This window comes from Plasmodium yoelii (assembly GCF_900002385.2).
Source record: "Plasmodium yoelii strain 17X genome assembly, chromosome: 1".
NCBI classification, from domain to species: Eukaryota; Apicomplexa; class Aconoidasida; order Haemosporida; family Plasmodiidae; genus Plasmodium; species Plasmodium yoelii.
The window spans coordinates 752,125-774,422 of NC_036173.2; the positions used below are offsets into that span (position 1 = coordinate 752,125).

At 20.4% G+C, this 22,298-nt stretch overlaps 6 protein-coding genes across 6 annotated transcripts; all 6 read left to right on the forward strand.

Annotated features, from left to right (window-relative positions):
* Nucleotides 1-2,446: 2,446 nt before the first annotated feature.
* PY17X_0117200 (uncharacterized protein) lies at nt 2,447-3,537 on the forward strand (the record flags this gene model as incomplete). Its single annotated transcript, XM_719511.1, has 3 exons — nt 2,447-2,461; nt 2,570-3,364; nt 3,451-3,537. The coding sequence occupies 3 exons, from the start codon at nt 2,447-2,449 to the stop codon at nt 3,535-3,537; spliced, it is 897 nt and encodes a 298-aa protein (XP_724604.1).
* A 2,465-nt stretch (nt 3,538-6,002) lies between these two features.
* On the forward strand, nt 6,003-7,185 carry PY17X_0117300 (PIR protein; the record flags this gene model as incomplete). Its single annotated transcript, XM_022957886.1, has 3 exons — nt 6,003-6,017; nt 6,155-7,033; nt 7,120-7,185. The coding sequence occupies 3 exons, from the start codon at nt 6,003-6,005 to the stop codon at nt 7,183-7,185; spliced, it is 960 nt and encodes a 319-aa protein (XP_022811299.1).
* Nucleotides 7,186-9,755: 2,570 nt separating this feature from the next.
* PY17X_0117400 (PIR protein) lies at nt 9,756-10,948 on the forward strand (the record flags this gene model as incomplete). Its single annotated transcript, XM_022957887.1, has 3 exons — nt 9,756-9,773; nt 9,899-10,795; nt 10,883-10,948. The coding sequence occupies 3 exons, from the start codon at nt 9,756-9,758 to the stop codon at nt 10,946-10,948; spliced, it is 981 nt and encodes a 326-aa protein (XP_022811300.1).
* A 2,465-nt stretch (nt 10,949-13,413) lies between these two features.
* On the forward strand, nt 13,414-14,442 carry PY17X_0117500 (PIR protein; the record flags this gene model as incomplete). Its single annotated transcript, XM_022957888.1, has 3 exons — nt 13,414-13,428; nt 13,547-14,290; nt 14,377-14,442. The coding sequence occupies 3 exons, from the start codon at nt 13,414-13,416 to the stop codon at nt 14,440-14,442; spliced, it is 825 nt and encodes a 274-aa protein (XP_022811301.1).
* A 2,264-nt stretch (nt 14,443-16,706) lies between these two features.
* On the forward strand, nt 16,707-17,765 carry PY17X_0117600 (PIR protein; the record flags this gene model as incomplete). The annotated part of the gene is made up of 3 exons (XM_022957890.1): nt 16,707-16,721; nt 16,859-17,614; nt 17,700-17,765. 3 exons carry the CDS (start codon nt 16,707-16,709, stop codon nt 17,763-17,765), a joined length of 837 nt encoding a protein of 278 aa, XP_022811302.1.
* Nucleotides 17,766-20,338: 2,573 nt separating this feature from the next.
* On the forward strand, nt 20,339-21,469 carry PY17X_0117700 (PIR protein; the record flags this gene model as incomplete). Its single annotated transcript, XM_022957891.1, has 3 exons — nt 20,339-20,353; nt 20,478-21,293; nt 21,383-21,469. The coding sequence occupies 3 exons, from the start codon at nt 20,339-20,341 to the stop codon at nt 21,467-21,469; spliced, it is 918 nt and encodes a 305-aa protein (XP_022811303.1).
* Between the last annotated feature and the right edge of the window lie 829 nt (nt 21,470-22,298).

The window sequence follows — 22,298 nt, forward strand, 5'->3', positions numbered from 1 at the left end:
CGATTTAATATGATTAAAAAAAATGTCTATATTGTATATATTAATATAGATATTGATTATATATGAATTCATATTATGCTATATCATAATTGCCTATTATATAAATTTTTTTAATCTATGGCTATATCAAATTATGTATAACACAACATGTTTCTTTATTTAATGAAACATTTTATTTAGTAAAACTTATCATTTGTATCATATTTATTTTAATTTAAATTATATTTTAATAACTGATCAATATATTATTATTATATATGAAAGTATAAATTATAATTAGATTTATTTGGAACAATTGTCTACACTACAACATATATTCATATTAATATGTGCTTTTAAGATTAATTAAACAGATTACCAATATATAATAGGTGGTTATAAAATATAGATTCATAAAATATCGATCGGGATTCGACAATGCAGCGATATCTATAAAAAATGTTTCCTGCATCTAACATTTTTAATAATACAATAAAAATCGTACTATAATACAATATTTTTGAAGTTTTAATTGTAGTTACTATTCTTTTTTTGTATTTTACATTTGTATTAAAATTAATTAGTATTAATAGAAGTTGCTTTTACGCTTTAATTTATTTGTCATAAAGGTATAATAATAGATTAATTACTATTAATTTTTAAATTTTATAATTTTGAGGTATAAATGAATTATATTTTAAAATAGTTAAAAGAACAAATATAAGTATATTAATAAAATTTAATATTATAGCTTGTTATAATACTTATAAACAATTTGGTATATAAAATTATGCTATTATTCTAAAATTTATAGATATAAATGAACAAAATATTGTATCAATGACTAAAACCTGAAATATGCTAAAATTTGAAAACATATACAATTATATATTAATGTAAAGTATATAGAAAAAGTATGCAATTATTAATTTAATTTGAATTAATAATATTTTTATAGGTTATTATATATATAAAAACTCTAAATTTATAATTTAAATATATTGTTATTGCGAAATAATATATGTTATAAAATACTTAATTTAAAAACTATGAAACTAAGAAATATTATACATTGGTTTAAAGTATTTTTATTAAGCGCATTAATTATTCAGTTGCACTACACTGTGATATAGCAGTAACAATAATAATAGCAATAATAACAGATAAACGTATTAAATACGAACAAATCATTAAATCCATTTGATTCGAATACGTTGATATATATTAATTATATGTATTATTAAAGGTATGATAAGATTAAAATTGTATGCACAAAACATCATATAAATATTATAGCCTTCAACTAAGTATGCCTTTAATGTGATAATATTAGAACTAGCATTACCAAGCAAAATAATATTAATAATTCTATAGTTTTTCATCATAAAACTAAATATAGTTTATTATAAAATATAAAAGAAAATTATATATTTAGAAAATAATTCTAAGGCATTTTTAATGTATACATGAATTGAAAATTTTAATGCTAGAAAATATAAAACATAATTAAACTATGTAGAATAAATAAATTTTATATGATTACATCATTGTCTTAAAAAAAGGATACTTCCCTTATCTCTCCTCTCAAAGTGCAATATATCAACCTAATACACATAGTTTTCTATTATACTTTAAAATTTGTATCAATACTTATTTATGTGTCATATATTTAATATGTATTATTTTAAAAAAATATGCATTAACAGTCTTATTTAAGCTTATAAATACGGTTTCAGTGCTAATTGTCGTTCTAAACCGTGGAAAAGATGTGCAAAATATATTATAAAATTACCCAATAATATATATTTCTAAATTGAATTATATAGGAATAAAACTAAAGTTATTGAAAATGTTAAATATAATTGGAATCGATATATATTAAATAAAAATAATATTAAAATCATGTATATGTAATTAAAAAAGGGGGCAATGGAATTTATTTTATAAATGTTATAATTTTAGAAAAAACTGTATTATATATTATAAGAAACAAGTATATAAATATTTAAAATATTTTAGAAAATGATTATTTATATACTTTTAAGGATTATAGTAATAATATAATTTTTTATTTTTAAAATTTATACAGTATTTAAGTTTTAGGAAGTTGTTTATTTTCTATATTAAATCATATGTATAAGGAGATATATTCTAAATTCATTACAATGTTACTTTAATTTTTATAATAATGCTCATATAAATGTTATTAAGGATAACAATTTATGTAAAATTGTATTATATATACATATGATAATAAATGTATTAAACACCCCCAAAATAAGGCAATTAATCTAACTACCAAAAAGTATATATTGTTCCATATTATCTTTAAATTGATATTAAGAATAATAAAAATATTTTTATCTACAGATAATTTCTGTATATAGGATTAAATAATGTATTACCTATTTTAGTATATAACATGATACCCCCTTAACCTAGAGATTATAAATTATATTACATCATAATGGATGATACTCTAGTATGTACACTTTTTGATATTATATTTCCTATAAACTTCATTAAGTTATATTTTAATAACATTTTTTTAATACATATTTTTATCGATTTTTTTTAAATGGTTTTTTAGTGTGGAAAGTTTGATTTTTTGAGGGAGTATTTACCCGATGATTTAGGTGCAACTACAAAACTCGATTTGAATGATAATTCGGAAATTAAGAAATATTGCCCTGAAAACGGTTTAGGAGACAACACATGCAATACTAATCTCGATAAAATTACGGCTGGATTTTTATGGTTACTTGGAGAATGTTATTCTACATTAACAACTAATGGTTATGATCAAAATAATACTAATGCATTTTTTATACATATGATTTCATGGTTTAGTTACAAATTAAATCAACACGAAGGGAAAAAATTTAACACAATAAATGATTTTTTTAATGAATATGTAAAAAGTAGTGGTAATTATAAAAGTTTTATAACTGATGCCAACAGAATTGGAAATCTTAAGGAATTCATGGATAAACGAGATTATTTGTTGAATATTAATATTGACGATCTGTCTAAATTTTATGATGCATCCAAATTAATATGTAGTATGTATATTAATGCTGAAAAACATACAAAAGAAAGCACAGTGCCAAATGATGCGAAAAATTTTGTTATAAAATATACAGACCTCAACGAAAGCTATAATATTGAAGATACAGCACGAAGAAAAATATTGCCTTTTTTATTAACTGATTATAATAATTTAATAAATAAATGTAAAAGTTTTACATCCCTTCCCGACATAACAACAAAATTTTCTGCACAAATGTCTGGAGTTATATCATCAAGTTCGTCGACAGCAAATAAATTATTCACAGTTTTATCGATATTTGGTGCAATAGCATTTTTTTTAGGAATTTCTTATAAGGTAAATAATAAGGAATTAAAAAAAATATTATTATATATATGCAAACATTAACAAACAACCGTACGCTTCTTAACATTTTATATTAGTATTCGCTATTTGGATTTCGTAAACGAGTTCAAAAACAATATTTAAGAGAAAAAATAAAAAAAATAAAGAAGAGAATGAATCAATAATATATGATTCGAAGAGAGTGACTATTTCAGGAATAGTAATAATTATTTATATATTTTAAGAAACTGTCTATTTGGAATAAGTAATTTTTTATCATAATTTTTATGTCGTGGGTCAGGGTTATGCTTATGGGACCCATATTGGGTTAGGGCTAAGTGTTATACCTTTATTTAATTTTTTATAATTTGAACACTAATTAAATATATATACTATATCCGTATGTTTAATTTCGTGATGAATTTAAAAATATGTCTCCCAAAGGAGCATTGTCATTAATATGAAAAGGGCCAAATAACATTTTTTTATAAGTTATAATATATATAATTGAGTGTTAATGTCGATTTTATATGATTAAAATAAAATGTCTATGTTGCATATATTAATATAGATATTGATTATATATCATAATTATTTATTATATAAAACTTGATAACCCAGAGCTACATCGAATTATGCATATCATAATATGTTTCTTTATTTTATGAAAATTTTATATAGTAGAACTTATTATTTGTACCATATTTATTTTTATTTAAATCATGTTATCCAACTGAACTGTAATAATAGCATTATATGGTGATTCATTTGGAACAATTTCCTACATTACAATATACATTCGGATTAACATATGTGTTTTTAACATTAATTAAACATATTACCAATGTATAATAAATATTCATAAAATATAGATGCATAGAGTTCCGATCGAGAATCGAGATTACAACGTTATCTATAAAAGGGATTTTATGCATCTAACATTTTTAATAATCAATAAAAATATGCATATTAATAAATAATTACATTATAAATATATGTATACAATCCTTTAAATTTTCGGTTATATATAGTATCATTTTATGCTAAAGTTTTAAATTCAAATAATAGAGATACTTATATATACATTAGTTTATTTACTATAAAGATATAACATTAGATTAATTAATATTAATTTTTAAGCTTTATAGTTTTTAAGTATAAATATATTACATTTAAAATTTTAAAAAAATAAAATATAAGTATATTAATAAATTTTCATATCATATTTTGTTCTAATAATTATAAATAATATGATATATAGAATAACATTATTATTACACCCCTATAAATATAATATAATAAAATACTCTACTAGTAACTAATATTGAAATATTGTTTTTTGTGGAAAATTAATATAATTAAACATTAATATTATCGAAAAGACACATAATAATACATTATAAAGGTATCAATGTTATATATTTGTTAAAGATTCAATTTGGAATTTATAGTTTTATATTTTAAAAAACTGGATAAATAAAGAAAATTATAAAGACTCAATCAACGTTAAATATCATTTTATTATTCCATATTAACGCATATTATATTATAATAGTTTTACCATAGAATTCATAAAATATAGAATTTTTAATAAATGATTTGATTGTATATACATTGATAACAATAACAATATACTATATAAGATAATAATGAACAATTCAGAACATTTAGCAAATATTTATATAAATTTATATATTAAAATAGCAAATATATCTTATCTCTCTCCTCTTAAAGGGTAATATAACAACCTAATTAAACGTAGTTTTATATTATACTTTAAAATATCATCAATATGCATTTATATGTTATTTATTTAATATATAATAAGTATGATTTAAAAAACAATCTACATATAAAAACTTATTTAAGCTTATAAATACGAATTCAGTGCTGCTTTTTTAAACCGTGGAAACGATACGTAAAATATATTATAAAATTACTCAATAAGGTATATTTCTAAATTTAATTATATAGGAATATAAATAAAGTTATTGAAAATGTTAAATATAATTGGAATGGATATATATTAAATAAAAACAATACAAATTTATGTATATGCAATTAAAAAAGTGAACAATGCAACTTATTTTGTAAATGTTATAATTCTAGAAAAGTCTGTATTATATGCTATAAGAAACAAGTATATAAAAAATTAATCTATCTTATTAAATAACTATTTATATACTTTTAAGGATTATAGTAATAATGGGTTTCTTAATTGTTTGGATTTTTTCAGTATATTAGTTTTGGGGTACCATTTATTAAAACAAAAGATATGACGTTGTTTATTTTTTAAATTAAAACATATGTATAAGACGATATATTTTTAATTCCTTAAAATGTTGCTTAATTTTTATAATAATGCTCATATACGTGTTATTAAGGAAATCAATTTATTTAAAATTGTATTATATATACATATGATAAAAAATGTATTAAACATCCCCCCAAAATAAGGCAATTATCTAACTACAATAAATTATATATTGTTCCATATCATCTTTAAATTATTATTAAAAATGATAATAACATGTTTAACCATAGACAAATTTATGCTATGGTTCAATTATTTTGTCATTTATTAAGCGCAAAATATATAAAATATTATGATGTTACATAATCTACGTATTATAAACAAAATAAAATTATAATGGATTATACCCTGGTATATAAATTTTTTAATCAAATTTGCTTTTCCTTATATTTTTCGATGTTATATTACTTATAAATTTTATTAAATTTGATTTTATAACAGTTTCACTAACATATATTTTTATTATATTTTTTAAAATGTTTTCTTAGTGTATGAGGTTTAATAACTTGAGAACCTATTTACCCGATGATTTAAGCAAACATCCAACTAGTGATATTAATAATTTAGGGAACATTAAGAATTATTGCTCTAATGGAGAATCAGATGGAACAGGATGTAAGACTGATCTCGATAAGATAAATGGTGCATGTCTATGGTTGTTCGAGCAATTGTTTGTAAGAAATAAAAAAAATATAAACATGGCTGAATACATTATTATATGGTTAAGTTATATGTTAAACCTAAAAAAAGAAAGCGAAATCACCAAATTAAACGATTTTTATAGTAAGTATATAGAAAATAATACGCATTATACTAATTGTGATAATGATGTTAAAGATTGTAGTGATACATTAAAAAAAATAACAGGATACACAAATTATAAGGAAATCATAGATAATAAAATAAATGTTATCACTATTGATATTAATGATATGTCTAAATTTTATGATGCATTTAAATCATTATGTAACATGTATACTGAACTTGTTGCAGGAGAGTCAAAATGTGAGAAATGTTTAGAAAATGCTAATGAATTTGTTAAAATATATGATGAACTTAACAAAAATCCTAATATTACTAAAGAATGTCCCTATTATCAAGTATTGTCTACATTATCAAATGATTATGATAATTTTAAAAATTATTGTAGTATGAATCAAGTTGATTGTAGCAATATGCCACTCCTTTCACCGATAAACACAAAAGAAAATGGTGTACAAAATTATGGACATATATCTAAACAGAATGGACAAAGTTTTGAGCAAATTTCTGAAGTTACATCATCAAGTTTGTCGATAACAAGCAAATTAATTCCAATTTTATCGATAATTGTTGCAATACCAATATTCTTGGGAATTTTTTATAAGGTAAATAATAAGGAATTAAAAAATAATTTTCGTGATTATATGCAATTATCAAAAAATGTATAATATGTTTACAATTTTTATATTAGTATTCGTTATTTGGATTTCGGAAACGAACCCAAAAACAAAATTTAAGAGAAAAGCTAAAAAAATAAAGAATAAAATGGTTCATTAATATATGATTCGAAGATTAGTGATTATTTCAGGAATAGTAATAATGATTGATATATGTTAAGAAATTGTCTATTTGAAAATAAATAATTTTTTATCATAATTTTTGAACATAATTATTTGGTCTATAAGAATAATTAAATAATATATAATGTTATATATGTATAGTTATAATAATTTTATACTGTTTTTGTATAATTTTTAAACAGTTTTTATGTTGTGGGTCAGGGTTATGTTTGGGAACCCCATATTCAGGATAGGATTAAGTATTATATTGTATTAATTTTTATAATTTAAACACTAATTTAATATATGTATCATCTCGTATGTTTAATTTCGAGATGAAATTCAAAAGTTAAAATATGCAACCCCAAAGGGCATAATCTAATATGAAAAGGACCACATAACATTTTTTCATAAGTTATAATATATATAATTGGGTGTTCATATCGATTTTATATGATTAAAAAAAATGTCTATATTGAATATATTAATTCATATTATGATATATAATAATTATTTATTATATAAAGCTGGTTATTCATAATTATATTGAATTATTCATAACAAAATATGTTTCTTTATTTGATAAAACACTTTATTTATTAAAACTTATTATTTGTATCATTTGTTTTAATTTAAATCGTATTTTGATAACCGAACAGTATTATAATATTATATATGAAGTTGGATATGGATTATAATAAAATTCATTTTGAATATTCATCTACATTATAATATACCTTCAGGTTAATGACTATATTTTTAATATTAATTAGACACATTACCAATATATAATAGATATTCATATAAAATAAATCGAGGTTCGACAATACAACATTATCTATAACAGGCATATTATGCATCTACCATTTTTAATAATACATAAAGATTACATTATAGATATATGTATACTATCCTTTTAACTTTCGATTATATATAATATAATTTTATGCTAAAGTTTTAAATTAAAATTATAGAAATAGTTCTATATACATTAATTTATTTCCTATAAAGGCATAATATTAGATTAATCGCTATTCATTTTTTAATTTTATATTTTGAGGTATATAAAAATTGGAAATACATATTTAAAGTAGTTAAAAGACAAAATATAAGTATATAATAAATTTAATGTTATAGTTTGTTCTGATAATTATAAATAATATGACAAAATAATGTTATTATTATATGCCTATACATATAAAATAACAAAATACTCTACGAATAACTTATATTAAATATTATTTTATTGTGGGAAATTCATATAATTAAATATTAATTTTATCGAAAAGACACATAATAATACATTATAAAGGTATCAATGTTATATATATGTTAAAGATTCAATTTGGGATATGTGGTTTAATATTCTAAAAATATGAATCAATGGTGAAATGGTTAAAGATTCAATTCATGTTAAATGTCATTTGATTATTCCATATTAACGCATAATATATTGTCGCTGTTTTATAATAGAATTAATAAAATATAGAATTTTTAATAAATTATTTGAACGATATACATTAACTATAACAGTAGAATATATAAGATAAAATTATGTATAATATTTAGCGAACATTTATGTAAATATATATATTAAAGGCTAATATATCTTATCTCTCTCCTATTAAAGGGTAAAATAATGACATAATCAAACATAGTTTTCTATTATACTTTAAAATTTACATAATAGTTATTTATGTGTTAATATTTAATATCTACTAAGTATTATTTTAAAAACAATATGATCTTAGAGGCTTATTTAAGATTATAAATTGGGTTCAGTGATAATTGTCGTTTTAAACCTTGGAAACGATGGGAAAATATATTATAAAAGTACCCAATAAGGTATACTTCTAAATTGAAGTACATAAGAATAAAAACAAAATTATTGTACTCATTAAAATGAATTGTGAATCTATCTATATTCATTAAAAACAATATAAATTTATATAATTTGCATAGAGATGTAAGTAGCATAACTAAATTTGAAAATATTATAATTTTAGAAAAAACTATATTCTATATTATAAGAAACAAATATGTAAATATTTAATATATTTTAAAAAATGACTATTTATATATTTTAAGGATTATAGTAATAATAGATTTATTAATTTTTACATATTTACAGGCTCATGGATATAAATATATTTGTTAAAGTATGAGAAACAAATTTGTATTTTTCTATATTGAGACAAATATAAGTGGATGTATTTTAAACTCATTCAAATTTCCTTAAATTATTATAATAAAATTATAATGGATATTATTATTAATCATAAATTTAAGTATAAAATATGTTATAAATATTACTAAAATGCATTAGATATCTCCAATTTAAGGCAGTTTAGTTAATTTTCATAAATATATATAAACTTACTATTGTATTATTACTTTACATTAATTTTAAATTAACATTAAAAATAAAATGTGATTAACTACAGATAATTGTTATATAGAGAATCCAATTTTACGTCCCTATTTTGATGCAGTATATATGAAATTAATATGATGTACTTAATTTATAGTTCAAAAATAATTTTCCAATATGTTGACTAGTAAAATGGTACATACAATTTCTTGAATAAAAATGTTTGTTATTACACAATTTTGATATTTTATTATCTATAAATTAATAATAAGTTCATTTTAATAGACATTTTTATTTGATTTTTTAAAATTGTTTCTTAGTGTGGAGAGTTTTCTACTATATGGAAGTTTTTTCCCGATGAATTGAAAGAATCTAAAGATTATAATTTTAATTCTTCAATGCTCAAGAAACATTGTCCTGATAGAAACTGCAACAACGATATCGATAAGATTAATGCTGGATGTTTATGGTTATTTAAACAATTTTATGGAAGTCTATATAATTTTTCGAGTAATGCAAATGAAAATATGAATATTGTTACATACATTATGACATGGGTAAGTTATAAGTTAAATCAAAAAAAACAAGACGGAATCACCAAATTTAACGAGTTTTATAGTAGACACATAAAAAATGTCGATGAATATAATAATTCTATAGAGGATTCTACGGAATATAGAAGTTATATTGACCTTATGAATAAAAAACAAGAATTGATGGATATTGATATTAAGCTTATGTCTAAACTTTATGATTTATTTAAAAATTTGTGTAAAATGTATAATGATTTTTCAAAGACGAGCAATAATAGGAAAGATTATATAGAATATGCTAATAAATTTGCTGATGAATATAAAAAACTTTTTAATGATAATGATAATAATGTTGAAGGAAGTTCATATTATCAAATATTGACTACATTATCAAATGATTATAATTATTTTAGAAATAGTTATGTTAGTTCTAATATAGGAAATACACTTCCAAAACTTATAACGGAAAAAACCCCACAAAATTCTGTATTAAATTCTATAGAAACACAAGATGTCTCCTTGAGTGGAATACCAGAATCAAAATCCGAAACTGATGTATCTAGTTCGAAAGATAAAGTATCAGATTCTGATTCAGGATCACCAAGTTCATCGATATTAAATAAATTAATTTCAATTCCATTTATATTTGTTGCAACATTAATTTTATTAGGAATTGCATATAAGGTAAATAATAAGTCAACTAAAAATATATTCAACATAGTACTTCGTGAATATAAATAAATTATACATTTTTTAAAATTTTTATATTAGTATTCGTTATTCGGATTTCGGAAACGGTCTCAAAAACAACATTTAAGAGAAAAGCTAAAAAAATAAGGAAGAAAATGGATCATTAATTTATGATTTGAAGAGTAGTGAATATTTCAGGAATAGTAATAATGATTAATAAATTTCAAGAAACTGTCTATTTGGAAATAAGTATTTTTTTGTCATAATTTTTATATAGTTTTTATGTTGTGGGACCCATATTGGGTTAGGGTTAAGTATTATATCATTATTTAATTTTTTATAGTTTGAACACTAATTAAATATATGTACCATCCTGCATTTTTAATATCGAGCTGAAGCCTAAATATGCAACCAAAAAAGGGGTACTGTAATTAATATGAAAATGATCACATAATATTTTTTCATAAATTATAATATATATAATAAGTGTTCATATCGATTTTATATGGTTAAAGTAAAATGTCTATATTGTATATATTAATATAGATATTTGCTATATCATAATTTCTTTATATAAAATTTGTTAATATGTGGTTACATCGAATTATGCATAATGCAATATATTTCTTTATTTAACGAAAATTTTATTTAGTAAAACTTATAATTTGTATCATATTTGTTTTAAATTAAATTATATTACGCCAACATAACTTTAATAATAACATTATATATGAAGTTGGGTATGAATTATAATAAAATTCATTTTGATTATTCATCTACATTATAATATACCTTCAGGTTAATGGGAATACTTTTATTGTTAATTAAACATATTACCAATATATAATAGGCAATAATAAAATATAGATTCACAAAATGTCGATCGAGGTTCGACAACACAACGATATCTATAAAATATGTTTTATCCATCTAACATTTTTAATAATACATAAAATTACATTATAGATATAGGCATACTATCCTTTTAACTTTCGATTATATATATTATAATTTTATACTAAAGTTATAAATTCAAATAATAGAGATAGTTCTATATACATTAATTTATTTACTATAAAGGTATAATATTAGATTAATCACTATTAATTTTTAAATTTTATATTTTGAAGTATATACAAATTGGAAATACATATTTAAAGTAGTTAAAAGACAAAATATAAGTATATTAATAAAATTTAATGTTATAGTTTGTTCTGATAATTATAAATAATATGAAAGATAGAATAGCGTTATTATTATATGCCTATACATATAAAATAATAAAATACTATACCAATAATTAATATTAAAATATTATTTTATTGTGGAAACTTCATATAATTAAATATTAATTTTATCGAAAAGACACATAACAATATATTATAAAGGTATCAATGCTATATATATGTTAAATATTCAGTTTGGGATATGTGGTTTAATATTCTAAAAATGCGAATCAATGGTGAAATGGTTAAAGACTCAATCAACGTTAAATGTCATTTTATTATTCACATTAGTGTTTAGTGAATAATCATTTTATAATCCAAAACAACATTACTGTATCATAGAATTAATAAAATATAGAATTTTTAATAAATTATTTGAATGATATACATTAACTATAACAGTAGAATATATAAGATAAATTTATGTATAATATTTAGCGAAATATATATATTAAAGAGCTAATATATCTTATCTCTCTCCTATTAAAGGGTAAAATAATGACATAATCAAATATAGTTTTCTATTATACTTTAAAATTTAAATAATAGTTATTTATATGTTAATGTTTAATATCTACTAAGTATTATTTTAAAAACAATATGAACTTAAAGACTTATTTAAGCTTATAAATACGGGTTCAGTGCTAATTGTCGTTTTAAACCGTGGAAATTATGCGTAAAATATATTATAAATTATCCAATAATGTATAATTCTAAATTGAAATATGTAGGAATAAAAATAAAGTTATCGGACTCATTAAAATTATTTTTTAATTTATCTACATTCATTAAAAACAATATAAATTTATGTATTTTGCATAGAAATGGAACAATTCAACTTATTTTGTAAGTGTTATTTTAGAAAAGACTGTATTATATATTATAAGAAACAAGTATATACAAATGTAATATATTTAAAAAATTACTATTTATATACTTTAAGGATTGTAATAATAATAACTTTCTTAAATTTATATATTTGTGCATTATTTAAGTTTTAGGACGTTGTTTGTGTTCTATATTAAAGCATATGTATATATTTTTTAAATTCATTATAAAAGTATATTAATTTTTATAATAAAGTTATACCAAATGCTAGTAATAATAGTATTTTTTGTATAAAATGCATCATATATACATATGGGAAAGTGTGTAAGCAACCCTCTATTTAAGATAGTTTAGCTAAATGTCATAAAATAAGTATAATGTGATTTTAGTAATACTAATGTATTATTATTTAATATAAAATTCAAATTAAGAATAATATGTTTAACGAAAGACAATTTCTATGTAAAGAGCTTAAATAAATACAACATATATTTTATATAATATATATAAATAACATAATCCCGCATAATCTCCGAATTATAACAGAATTTCATCATAATGTCTAAGGAATTGGTATACATCATGTTCTTATATTATTCGTATGTTGTATTCCTATTAATTATATTAATTTTAATTATAGTACCATTTATGTTAATACATTTTTTGTTTAATTCGTAAAATATATTCGTAGTGTGAACTAATTACTGGGGCTGATAATAATTTTGTTGATGATCCGAACAACCCGAGAGAACATACTTCTACGGGTTTGTTTAATTCGTATTGCCCTTATAATAAATGTGATACTGATGACAAAATATTTAGTTCTACTTTTATAGCATTACTAAAATATTTTGAGTGGATTGATGATGAAAATTTAGATAGTGATAAACTTGTTGAATATGCTATTTTATGGTTAAGTTATAGACTAAATCAAAAAACAGAAAATGGAACGGCCAAATTAAAAGATTTTTATGATAATAATATAGAAACAAATAGTCATTATAATCAGCATATAGGTACTGATAGTAGTAATAAGATTAAAAAGGAAGTTATAGATACAAAAATAGAATCGATAAATATTGATATTAAAGATATATCTAATTTTTATGATGCACTTAAATCATTATGTAACATGTATAGTGAAATTGATCCAGAAAACTACCAATGCAATAAATGTTTAGAAAATGCTGGAGAATTATTTGAAAAATATGAAAAACTTAAAAATGCTTTAGATATTAATAAAGGAAGTTTTTATTTACAACTATTGTCTAGTTTATCAAATGATTATAAAAATTTTGAAAAAAAATATTTTGTTAAATGTAATCATGTCTCATCAATTGTAGCTTGTCCACGAAGTTCAGTAACAAAAAGTATACTAATTACAATTGCAATTATATTTGTTGCAGCATCAATTTTATTGGGAGTTTCTTATAAGGTAAATAATAAGGAAATTTAAAATTATTTTCATTATATATGCAAACATTAACAAACAACCATACGCTTCTTAACATTTTATATTAGTATTCGTTATTTGGATTTCGGAAACGATCTCAAAAACAAAAATTAAGAGAACAAATAAAAAAATAAAGAAAATGATCATTAATATATTATTCGAAGAGTAGCGATTATTCCAGGAATAGTAATAATGGTTGATATATTTTAAGAAATTGTCTATTTCGAAGTAATTTTTGCATACTTTTTATATATTTTTTATGTTGTGGAACCCATATTCGGGTTAGGGCTAAGTATTATATTGCATTTAATTTTTTATAACTTAAACACTAATTTAATATATGTATCATACCGTATGTTTGATCAAGAGATGATGCCCAAATATTCAATCCCAAATGGGGATAAGCTAATATAAATGGGGTGTATAACATTTTTTCATAAGTTATAATATATATAATTAAGTGTTAATATATATTTAATATGATTAAAGTAAAATAACTATATTACATATATTAATTCATATTATGATATATTATAATTGCCTAAATAAAAGTTAATATTTTGTTATATTGAATTATGCATATCATACTATGTTTCTTTATTTAATGAAAATTTTATTTAGTAAAACGTATTATTTGCATCATATTTATTTTAATTTAAATCGTATTTTTATAACCGAACAGTATAATATTATTATATATGAGGTATATATTATAATTCGCTTCATATTAATGATTATATTTTTAATGTTAATTAAGCACACTACTAATGTATAATAGATATTCATAAAATATAGATGCATGGAATATCGATCGATAATCGACAATACAGCATTATCTATAAAATATTAATATGCTTATAAGATTTTTTTAATTTTTAATTGTAGTTACTATTATCTTCTTGTATTAATAGATGTTTATTTGTACGCTTTAACTTATAATAAAGGTAGAACATTATATTAATTACTATTAATTTTTAAATTTTATATTTTGAGGTAAAATATATTATATTTTAAAATAGTTAAAAAATAAAATATAAATATATTATTAAAGTTTAAAATTATAGATATGCTGCATTATTATATGCCTATACATATAATATAGTAAATTAGCTATAGTTAATATTAAAATATTGTTTTATTGTGAAACCTTCATATAATTAAATATTAATATTATCGAAAAGACATAATAATACATTATATATTTGTTAATTATTCTATTTGTAATTTGTAGTTTTATATTCTAAAAATATGGATTAATGATGAATGGGTTAAATACTTAATTAATATTAAATATCATTTTATTATTCAATATTAATGCGTATTATATTATTATTGTTTTTTGTAGATTTAATAAAATATAGAACTTTTAATAAATTATTTGATAGTATATACATTGATAATTATAGTAGTAGACTATATAGGAAAAAATGAATAATTTAGAACATTTAGCAAATATTTATTTAAATTTATATATTAAAATAGCAATATATCTTATCTCTCTCCTCTTAAAGGTAATATAACAACCTAATTAAACATAGTTTTCTATTATACTTTAAAATATTAATAATATATATTTATATGTTAATATTTAATATTTACTAAGTATTATTTTAAAAACAATCTACAATCAAATACATATTTAAGCTTATAAATATATTAATAAGCACGGATTCAGTGCTAATTGTTGTTTTAAACCGTGGAAATTATGCGTAAAATATATTATAAAATTACCCAATGAGGTATATTGGAATAAAAATAAAGTTATTGAGCACATTAAAATGAATTTTGAATTTATCTATATTCATTAAAAACAATATAAATTTATTTAATTTTCATAGAAAATGTAGCATGTAACTTAATTCGAAAATACTTTAATTTTAATAAAGCATTGTATATAGTATTAGAAGAAAATATATAAAAGTTTAATATATTTAAAAAAATGACTATTTATATACTTTAAGGATTATAGTAATAATATAATTTTTATTTTTTAGATTTATACAGTATTTAAATTTTTGAAGGACATTCATTAAAACATAAGATATAAATATATTTCTTTTCTGTGTTCAAACATACTTTAAATTCTTTATAGAAGGATATTAATTTTTATAATAAAGTTATACCAGATGTTAGTAAAAATATCATTTTTTGTATAAAATGTATTAAGCAACCCTCTATTTAAGGTAATTTAGATAATTATGATTAATGTAACTTTTCTTTGTAATAATATTATTTTATTATTCTATATTAATTTAATTATTGAAAAACATATAATATATTTAACTACAGACAATTGTTATATATTGGGTTAAAACATTTGCGTCATACAGTTGGTACAGTACATATAAAAGAACATGGCCCTACTCAATTTACAAATCAAAAATAAAACCCCATTATAATGAATAAGGAAGTGGTATATGCATTTTTTAATAATAATAATTTCCTTTACATTTTTTTATATTGTATTACATATAAATATCATTAAACTTTATTTTAATAAAACTTTTAATAATTCGCGTTTTTATTAATTGTTTTTAACTTCTTTCTTAGTGTCAAACGTTAATTCCTTTAAGGAACTCGTTTTCCTATGTGGAGGAAGATGGAAGCTATCAATTTACACATGATGAAGATTACTGTACTAATGAAAATTGTGAAGATGATACCGGTAAAATTCATGCTAGATGTTTATATATTTTTCATACATTCTTTAAGGATAAGTCTGTGTTTGAAACGGCTGCAAAAGGAAACATCTATATTGTTCAATACATTTTGATATGGTTAAGTTATATCTTAAGCCTGATCAAAAGTAATGGAGCTGACAATAGAACGATTTTTTATAATAAATATATAAATGAAGGTGATAAGTATAATAATAATATAGATTATATTGTTGGTTATAAGAGTTATAAGGATCTTATAGATAGAAATAAATATATTTTAAGTATGGATATGAGCATTATATCTAAATTATATGATGCATTTAATACATTATGTGACATATATATTGAGCATGATACAAACAACCCAAATTGCGTGAACTATTCGGAAAAAGCTAATCAATTTGTTGAAACATATAAAAAAATTATCATAGATCATAACATTGGTGAAAATATACGCTATTTTCATGTATTGATTAATATATTAACTGATTATGACAATTTAAAAAAAAATTGTGAAATTTTACCATCCACTCCAGATATAAAAAAAATAATTTCTGAAGCTACATCAAGTTCGATAGCAAGAAAATTAATTCCAATTTTATCGATATTAGTTGCAATACCAATTTTCTTGGGAATTGCTTATAAGGTAATAATAAGGAATTAAAAAAAAAATATTATATATATGCAAACATTAACAAAGAAAACGTATGCTTCTTAACATTTTATATTAGTATTCGTTATTTGGATTTCGGAAACGAGGTCAAAAACAACATTTAAGAGAAAAGCTAAAAAAATAAAGAAGAAAATGGATCATTAATAAATTATTCCGAGTATGAAGATTGATGTACTTTAAGAAACTGTCTATTGGGGAGTAATTTTTGATCATAGTTTTTATATTGTTTTTAAGTTATAGGGTCAGAGTTATGTTTATGGAACCCGTATTCGGGTTAGGGCTAAGTATTACATTGCATTTAATTTTTTATAACTTAAATACTAATTTAATATATGTATCATTCTGTATGTTTAATCACATATAAAGTCTAAATATGCAACCAAAAAGTGGATATAACCATTAATGTGGAAGGGGTTACATAACATATTTTATAAGTTATAATATATATAATTGAGTGTTCATGCCGATTTAATATGATTAAAATAAAAAGTCTATATTGCATATATTAATTCGTATTATTCAACATCATAATTGTCTATTATATAAAATTTGTTAATCTGCGGTTATATCGAATATTTCATAACGCAATGTTTCTTTATTTGATGAAAATTTTATTTAGTAAAACTTATTATTTGTATCATATTTATTTTAGTTTAAATTATATTACGCCAACATAACTGTAATAATAGATATTCATAAAATATAGATGCATGGAATATCGACCGAGAATCGACAATATAACATTGTCTATAAAATATTATTACGCTTCTAACATTTTTTAAGTTTTAATTGTAGTTACTATTCTCTTGTATTTTACATTTGTATTAATAGAAGTTTATACGCTTTAATTTATCATAAAGGTATAACATTATATTAATTACTATTAATTTGTAAACTTTATAGTTTTTAGGTATAAATAATTATATTTTTAAATAGTTAAAAAATAAAATATAAGTATATAATAAAATTTAATGTTATAGTTTGCCATAATACTTATAAACAATCTAGTACATAAAATTAACGTTATTGTTATAATATATATAATATTGTATAAATGACTAAAACTGAAATATGTTAATTTTGTGAAACATATACAATTACATATTAATGCAAAGTATAATGGTATTTAATAATTAATTTAATTTGAATTAATAATATTTCTATTAGGTTATTATATATATAAAAACTCTAAATTTATAATTTAAATATATTGTTATTGCTAAATAATATGTTCTAAATACTATACTTTAAAACAATGAAACAAAAAAATTACTAATTGATTTAAAGCATTTTGATTAAGCGCATTAATTATTCCGTTGTACTATACAGCGACATAGCAGTAATAAAAATAGTAATAACAATAGATAAAGTATTAAATACGAAAAAATCATTAAATTTATTTGATTCGAATACGTTGATATATATTATTAAACTTGTAATAGGATTAAAATTATATGCACAAAACATCAAATGAAATATTATAACACTTATTTAAGATTTAATGCTATAATATTAGAATTAACACTACCAAGAAAATTAATATTAATAATTTTATAGTTTTTCATAATAAAACTAAATATAGTTTATTATAAAATATAAAAGAAAATATATATTTAGAAAATAATTCTAAGGCATTTTTAATGTATACATGAATTGAAAGTTTAATGTTAAAGAAATACAATACATAATTAGCTATATAGAATAGGTAAATATTATATAGCTACATAATTGTCTTAAAAAAGCATACTTCCCTTATCTCTCCTATCTAAAATGAAAATATACCAAACTAATTACACATAGTTTTCTATTATACTTAAAATTTCGCATCAATAGTTATTTATATGTTAATAATTAATATCTACTAAGTATTATTTTAAAAACAATATACATTTAAAGACTTATTTAAGCTTATAAATACGGGACCAATGCTAATTCTCGTTTTAAACCGTGAGAAATATGTGCAAAATATATTATAAAATTGCCCAATAATGTATATTTCTAAATTGAAATGTATAGGAATAAAAATAAAGTTATTTAACGTATTAAAATGGATTATAAATTTATCCATATTAAATAAAAACAATATAAATTTATGTAATTTGCATAGAACATGGAGCATGTAACTTAATTTTAAATGTTATAATTTTAATAAAATATTGGTATATATTATTAGAAATAACTATATAAATATTTAATATATCTTAAAAAATCACTATTTATATACTTTTAAGGATTATAGTAATAATATATTTTTTGATTTTTTAGATTTATACAATATTAAGTTTTAGAAGGGCAATCATTAAAACATAAAACATAAATATATTCCTTTTCTATGCTCAAACATACTTTAAATTATTTATAAAAGTATATCCATTTCTATAATAAAATTATTCCAGATGTTAGTAAGAATAACATTTTTTGTATAAAATTCATTATATATATATTTAACTAAATGTATTAAGCAACCCTATATTTAAGGTAATTTAGCTAATTATGATAAACAGAAATAGAAATTTTCTTTACTAATAATATTATTTATTATGTATAATAATTTATTTATTAAAAAGTTATAATATATTTAACTACAGACAGTTGTTATATATAGGGTTAAAATATTTGCGTCACATATTGGGGGCATCGTATATAAAATAGCATGATCCTACTCGATTTACAAATATAAAATGAAATTTCATCACAATGGATAAGAATGTGGTATATGCATTTTTTAATAATAATAATAATTTCCTTTACATTTTATGATATTGTATTATATATATCATTAAACTTTATTTTAATAACTCGCGTTTTTGTTAATTGTTTTTAAATTATTTCTTAGTGTGGAATACTCATGTCTATAAAGAATTCGTTTCCCAATACTTTGGACAAGGATAGAAATTATCAATTTACTATGAATCACGATATTTTAAATGGATATTGTACTAATAAAAAATGTAGTAATAATTTCGAAAAAATAAATGCTGGATGTTTATATTTGCTTGATGCATTCTTTGAGAATTCTTCTGTGTTTAATTCTGTTGCAAAAAGTAACGTCAATATTGTTGAATACATTATGATATGGTTAAGTAAAATGTTAAGCCGAATCGAAAATACAGAAAACCAGAGTCTAAACTTCTTTTATAGTACATATATACATGGTGATGATAATTATAAAAAGACTATAGCGAATGTTATGGGGTGTAGTAATTATAAGGAACTTATAGATAAAACAAATATGATGAATATGAAAATTAAAGATATATCTAAATTATATGATGCATTTACTACATTATGTATGATGCATTATGAATTTAATGAACAGACGCCAAATTGCGATAAATATTTGAATTCTGCCAAAATTTTTGTTGACCAATATAAAAAACTTAAGGGAGATTCTAATATTACTGAAAATAGTTCATATGATAAAATATTATATACACTATCAAAGGATTATGATAATTTTAAAAATAAATGTAGTGGTATTAATTGTTCCAATATTTCATCCTTTCCATCGATAGAAAAAGCAGAAAATTTTGTAGGAAGTATTGTACAAATTTCTGAAGTTGCATCATCAAGTTCGTCGATAACAAACAAATTATTTATAGTTTTATCAATATTTGGTGTAATAGCATTTTTTTTAGGAATTTCTTATAAGGTAAATAATAAGGAATTGAAAAAATATTTTCATTATATATATGCAAACGTTAACAAAAAAATCGTACATTTCTTAACATTTTATATTAGTATTCATTATTTGGATTTCGGAAACGAGCTCAAAAACAATATTTAAGAGAAAAAATAAAAAATATAAAGAAGAAAATGGCTCATTAATATATGATTCGAAGAGAGTGACTATTTCACTAATAGTAATAATGATTAATATATTTTAAGAAACTGTGTATTTCGAAGTAATTTTTGATCATAGTTTTTATGCTGTGGGTCAAGGTTGTGTTTGCGGGACCCATATTCGGGTTAGGGCTAAGCATTACATCTTTATTCTTTTATAATTTGAACACTAATTTAATATATGTTTTATTTCGTATGTTTATCACAAGATGAAACCAAAATTCCAAATATGCAACCAAGAAGGGGCATAAGCTAATATGAAAGTGATCGCATAACATATTTTATAAGTTATATATATAATTGAGTGTTCATATCGATTTAATATGATTAAAATAATATGTCTAACTTGTATATATTAATATAGATGTTGATTATATATGAAGTCGTATTATTCAATATCATAATTGCCTATTATATAAGCCTTGATAACCCAGAGCTATATTCAATTATGCATATAATAATATGTTTCTTTATTTTATGAAAATTTTATTTAGTAAAACTTATAACTTGTATAATATTTATTTTAATTCAAATCATTTTATCCAACTGAACTGTAATAATAGATGTTCATAAAATATCGATCGAGAATCGACAATACAACGTTATCTATAAAAGACGTTTTATGCATCTAACATGTTTAGTAATACATAAAAATTACATTATAGATATAGGCATACTATCCTTTTAACTTTTGATATATATAATATAATTTTATGCTAAAGTTTTAAATTCAAATAATATAAATAGTTCTATATACATTAATTTATTTACTATAAAGGTATAATATTAGATTAATCGCTATTCATTTTTAAAT